Source organism: Sinocyclocheilus anshuiensis, unplaced genomic scaffold (genome assembly GCF_001515605.1).
Source record: "Sinocyclocheilus anshuiensis isolate Anshui unplaced genomic scaffold, SAMN03320099.WGS_v1.1 scaffold311, whole genome shotgun sequence".
In the NCBI taxonomy this organism is placed as follows: Eukaryota; Metazoa; Chordata; class Actinopteri; order Cypriniformes; family Cyprinidae; genus Sinocyclocheilus; species Sinocyclocheilus anshuiensis.
Genome location: NW_015549606.1, coordinates 1087723 through 1093929, shown reverse-complemented (window position 1 = coordinate 1093929; position 6207 = coordinate 1087723). Strand labels below are relative to the sequence as shown.

At 34.2% G+C, this 6207-nt stretch overlaps 1 protein-coding gene across 3 annotated transcripts in view; it reads right to left on the bottom strand.

The window, feature by feature from the left end:
• LOC107659042 (protein WWC3-like) overlaps positions 1–6207 on the bottom strand; it is a 64845-nt gene that overhangs the window by 6753 nt on the left and 51885 nt on the right. For 2 of the 3 annotated variants that reach the window (XM_016447839.1, XM_016447841.1), the window contains exons 21-23: positions 5915–6151; positions 3321–3448; positions 2385–3228 (exon numbers count right to left, since the gene is read on the bottom strand). In XM_016447839.1, the coding sequence (XP_016303325.1) occupies positions 3162–3228; positions 3321–3448; positions 5915–6151 (432 nt within the window). In that variant the 3' untranslated portion in view covers positions 2385–3161. Of the gene's footprint in view, positions 1–2384; positions 3229–3320; positions 3449–5914; positions 6152–6207 lie in introns of those variants that run through there. The other variant, XR_001630869.1, reaches the window with a different exon arrangement.

Here is a 6207-nt window from a genome sequence, read left to right as displayed (position 1 = left end):
TCTTGCCATGCTGCGGACGCAAGCTTCAGACGAAGAAGTGAATGATGTGTGCTCCCGGCGCCTATTTATACTATAGTCGCACCGGTAGTGACGTCATGGCTGTCGCCGGCCAACGAGTTGGTGTTTTTTCTATGTATGCTTCAGATACGGGTCACGACGAGGCGTTCCCCATAGCGGCCCCTAGAGGACGCAGTGTCTCGTTCCCTACTCAGGGAACCATGGTTACATAAGTAACCTGAGACGTTTGTTATTACTGCCATCACGCCTCTAGGTGTCAGTATTAAGTCTAAGACGACCATCGATCAGCACAATGAATATATTTTGTTACTTTATAACTTCAAGAAGAACCTTTAAGAAGTCTTAAGAAAGATTTTGGCCCGAAGAATCATCACTGAAAAATGTACTTATGATAAAAACTTTATTTTGTTTTGTTTTAAGGCAGCATGAACCATATCAAAACATTGCCATAATTATTGACAGAACACTAAATTAACATTCAATTGTGGAGAAATAATGAACCAAAACACATGACCAGTAGGACTAAATGACCAATGTTTGTCACCTGCTTTTCAGATATTGCTGCAAATTCATTCTGGTCCCTGCTTGTTAACACCAGCGAACCACAACACATCTTTGAAAGGACAGAGGTGACCATCTGGTATGACAGAGACAGGAACAAAGAGGACTTAATTAAATTACAACAGCAAATTCATATGCATTACTTAATTGCATTTATTGACTATTTCAGGCAACAAAGCCATTGGGGGTTTTGCAACACTGGGTGTTGCAGCAGACTGAATTGGGGTTATGACTTTCAGGGTCTCTGCTGGGGATTTCTGTATAAAACAGCTTTACTGGCAGAAACAGAGAAAGATAGGCCTAGCGTTGCTGTGTATTTCAGCCTGTGCCAGCGGCTGAGCATGTCATTAATCTCCATGCGGTGCGTGAGGATGTATGTCACTCGCTTCACTGGCAGGGAAGATGGAGCATGAGACTAATTAAATGCAGTACACACTGAACATATGGATAAGCTTACAAGGGAAACTGATAAGGAGTGTTAACATACCAGGCTTCCCAAAATCACTGTGATTTCATAACACAGTGGAATGTGAGGACTTTGATGGAAAACAAAGTACTCCCCCAACAGCTGCTTCACCCATTAAGAACACTAGATAATAAGAGCCTCGAGTGGTTGAAAAGATAAGATTGTACTGATATTAAATTCACTTTAGGATGAAAATAATATCAGGATTTACTCATCCTTGTGTACACTACAGTTCAAAATGGTGTTGGTACAATTTTTGTAATTGTTTTTTGAAATAAGTCTCTAATGCTCACCAAGGCTTCAGTTATTTCATCAAAAATACAGTACAAATAGTAATTTTGTGAAATGTTTTTCAATTAAAAAAATTAACATTTTAATTTTGATGCTCGAAAATTTTTTATCAGTCATACTCAATTTAAGATTTTTTCACAAGAACAGCATTTATTTAAATTGTTTAGTTAACAGCATTTTAAATTAAATTAATATATTTTCTATAATAAATGCATTTGCTTACTGACCCCAGACTTTTGAATGGCAGCTTTATAAAGTAATTAATGCTTCTTCATACAATCTGTCAACAAGCTATTAACACCCTAGTGTAATTTCTGATATGTAATATCATCAACAGACTACAGATTTATTTATAAATGCATTTCAGTTGACTGCTGCTGGGAGAAACATGAATGCAATTTGATAATCACCTCTAATTTGTGGTTTTAGTAAAACAAACATCAAAGCTCTCCATGAAAATTTCTTTAATGAGAGGTTTTATGCCCCTGTGCAGCTTTCAAGATCATTAATGAGTACAACAGTAATTTTGCTCTATTTTTAAACAAACAGCACTGTCTTCCTGTTTCTAGTGTTAAGATTTCCACCTCATTAATGTTCCAGATCTGATGCATTTGAACTAAACCTGCTGTGCTTCTATTCAAAGCCATCTAAACCCAGAAAAGTGCTAGAGTGGACCAGAATCATTTAGCTGAAGTTAATTGAATCACTCCAAGTAATGCTTCATTAATAGTCCTGCTGTTAAATATTGCATAGCGTAAAAGAAATGACATTGCAAAGCATAATGTGTAATATCTATGTATTTAAGGATTACTGTGTGCAGTTTTGTAGTTTACAACGTTTTTTTTTTCCTGAAACACCACCAAAACACATTTGAACACAGAAACAGGTTTGAGACGCCACCTTCTGGACAACATAGATAAAAAAAAATGGAGGAGGAGAAGAAGCCTTTAAACTAAAGACCTAAAGATCATATAAACCGACATAATATAATAAACCAAACCAATAATCGTATTGATCTTGAAAGATCATTTCGCAAATTCAGCTGCACTTTCACGTTTTTAATGCTTTTATCTTCATAAGAAAGGTAACACTGCAGACGTTTTTACAGACAGCATACAAAATTATATTTGTCTATATATTGAAAAGTACAAGTAATAATTAATATTAATAATTTTAATAGAATAACAGCACAAGGGACAATGACAACTGCAACAAAAGCGGATCAAAAAAAGTGACATTTTAAGTAAATAACTTTAAAGAATCAGGTAACAGAAACAAAATCAGCCAAAATTTCCATTCTACTGTACGTCAAAAACACTTACAGTAAGTGCTATTTGTTTTAAGCTTTATAAAATACATTAAAAAGCAGGGAGCATTTTTATTTCCTTCAAGGAAAAGTACTATAAAATAAGTTACAGTACAGTGAATTTGTCTAAACTGACTTTGTTCCCGTCTTCCAGCCTTAAGTAAGCGAAGACATCGAAATATCAGAAGTACATCGTACAGGAGTAAAAAGATGCTTTGTTCTTTTATAAAACCGTTATTTCCTCCTTTAAACAAGCAGGAAAAATTGCCAAGATGTCAATAATTACATAAAATATAAGTGTACGTGTTCATTAGTACTACCACACACACTCACAATCACGCACAACCACACACACGCTTGTTTTGTACAGCTTTCTGTTGTTCGAATGTTGCATATCAAATAACTTTTAATCTTTGTGCTCAAATAACTAAGTTTTTGTTCTAATTACTTCATGGGCATGAATACAAAAAACAAAAACAGACAGATTCTTCATATTTGATAGTGTGGCCTAGGGGGCGCTCACACGTCGTCGGCTGGCAGAGGCGGGATGTTGAATCTTGGTCTAGTAAAGAAAGCCATCTTCTCTCTGCATCAGGAAAGATTAATACATTAAGCATTTTTCAGAAACAAAGCGATAAGATCCCTATGTGCTTTGCGGCCGATTAAGAGACAACTCACTTGAACGTCTGCACAGGGAGGGGCTCTTTGTGGCTCTGGCCCCTCATTTGCAAAACCTCTTTTGAGGCCTTTCGCAACCTCCTCTCAGCAGCTTCCTCCTGCCTCTGCTCCTGTCTAGTCTGCTTGGTCTGCGAGAGAGAAATGAGGGGAGAGAGAAAGAAATGATCAATTATAAATGTGATTTCAAACAGAATGTACGATTCACAGTCTACTTATTCAGCTCAATCATAGCTTTAAAAGCATGTTTAAGACTATTTTGCACGTTTCTCTGAGGAAGTCTGGTAAATTGGTGTTCCACCACCCTGATTTTCAAAGCAAAATTTAGAAACAAAACGATTCTTTGAAAAAGAATCAAGTAACAAAACCCCACATACAACTGTTTAATTTTATATAATTCATAATAAATTATTAATAATTCATATAAATACATGGTAACACGCTACATTATGTACAATGTGAATATAAGGTAATTAAATGTTACTGAAACAATGTTATTTTATAATATACTATTGTTTATGCTCTTTCATAATATAACTACTAAGGTTAAATTCTTATAATGTTGAGGGTCAAGAAGCTTTTCTACACTTTTTTTTTTGAAGAAATTAATACTTATTTAGCAAAGCTGCACTAAATTGATCTAAAGTGAGAGTAAAGAAATATTTCTTGTGAATTTTCAATCAAAGAATCTTGAACAAAAAAAAAAAGTAATGGCTGCTAAAAATTCTGATTTGTCATCAGGAATAAATTACATAGAAAACAGTTATTTTAAATTGTAATAATATTTTGCAATATTACTGTTTTTATTGTATGTTTTATTTTTGATATGCAGCCTTGGTGAGTGCAAGAAACTTGCTACCCCCAAACTTTTGAATGGTAGTGTTAAATGAAAGTTTTACAGTAGATTAAATTTGTTAACACTGAATTTTAATTAAGCAATTAAGTAGGGCTGCACAATTAATCGAATTTCTAATCGCGATTACAATTATGAATGCCACAATTACGTAATCGTTCAAAGCGGTAATTAATCGTTCAAAGTCCACTTATGTTATTCTGCGTGCTTAAGATGCGTTTTTTTCTTTCTACATGTTATCTTAAGGGTTTTTCCATTGTTTTAATTTTAGTTTTAGTATAACATTATAATACCATTCATATTTTTACTTTTTTATAATTTAAAGAAGAAACCAATCCGATGTATAGTTGACATGTGAGGCTCAATACTATAGAAAAGCACTAAAAGTTTTTCAGTTAGAGTGTTTTCAGCTTGTTTATTTTCATATAAAAATACGGCATGCAGTTGCATCAAACAATGGTATAAATATCATTCAATGTAAATTGTGATAATCGTAATTAATAATCGCAATTACAATTTCAAGGGAATACTCGACAATTATGATTTTTGTCATAATCGTGCAGCCCTACAATTAAGTAAATCATATTAATTTATAATAACACAATTGTTCTTTGTTAATTGATGTTAATTCATAATATAGCTAATAATAATGTATACAATTTGTAAATGCATGTAGAAATGAACCTAGATGAATAAATGTTGTAAACGTTTAATGCATTTATGTCAGCTAAAGTGTTACCAAATTAATAAAAACTTAAATCTGTGAATTTGAAAAGTGTCAGAATGAATACATTAAAGGAATGGTTCACCCAAAAATGAAAAATTGTCATCATTTACTCACTCTCGGTTTTTCCATTGTTTTAATTTTAGTTTTAGTATAACATTATAATACCATTCATATTTTTACTTTTTTATAATTTAAAGAAGAAACCAATCCGATGTATAGTTGACATGTGAGGCTCAATACTATAGAAAAGCACTAAAAGTTTTTCAGTTAGAGTGTTTTCAGCTTGTTTATTTTCATATAAAAATACGGCATGCAGTTGCATCAAACAATGGTATAAATATCATTCAATATAAATTGTGATAATCGTAATTAATAATCGCAATTACAATTTCAAGGGAATACTCGACAATTATGATTTTTGTCATAATCGTGCAGCCCTACAATTAAGTAAATCATATTAATTTATAATAACACAATTGTTCTTTGTTAATTGATGTTAATTCATAATATAGCTAATAATAATGTATACAATTTGTAAATGCATGTAGAAATGAACCTAGATGAATAAATGTTGTAAACGTTTAATGCATTTATGTCAGCTAAAGTGTTACCAAATTAATAAAAACTTAAATCTGTGAATTTGAAAAGTGTCAGAATGAATACATTAAAGGAATGGTTCACCCAAAAATGAAAAATTGTCATCATTTACTCACTCTCATGTCATTCCAAACCTGTATAAGTTTCTTTCTTATGTTGAACACAGATATTTTGAAGATTTCTGAAGAACCAAACAGTTGTTGGTCCCCATTGACTTCCATAGTAGGGAAAGCAATGCAAACTGTTTAACTGTTTGATTACTAGCTATGTAATCAACTATGTTCAGAATATCTTCTTTTGCGTTCAACATAGGAAAGAAAATCATACAGGTTTGGAACGACATGAGGGTGAGTAAATGATGATACATTTTTCATTTTTTGGTGAACTATCCCTTTAAAGACAAATGTAAATGTGCAGTACCTGTCTCTGGGCTTCACGTAGCAGGTTTCGGAAACGCTCATCCCGCAGAGCCCAATGAGGGAGGTCCGCGGGGCCGCGAGGCCCCTGCATGGGCTCCTCCAGCCGCAGTTTGAGCTCCCGCAGCGTGGCCAGCTCCTCGCTCAGCTGCCTCTGTCGTGTACGGCAGGCCTGGAGGTCCAGCTCCAGGTCCAGAGAGGTACGTGTGGGCTGCTCAGCCAGAGAGGAGCGGTGGGACTGCTGCGGTCACATGACATGGACACATAAGTACACTTCCACAGCAAAAGATAAATAAT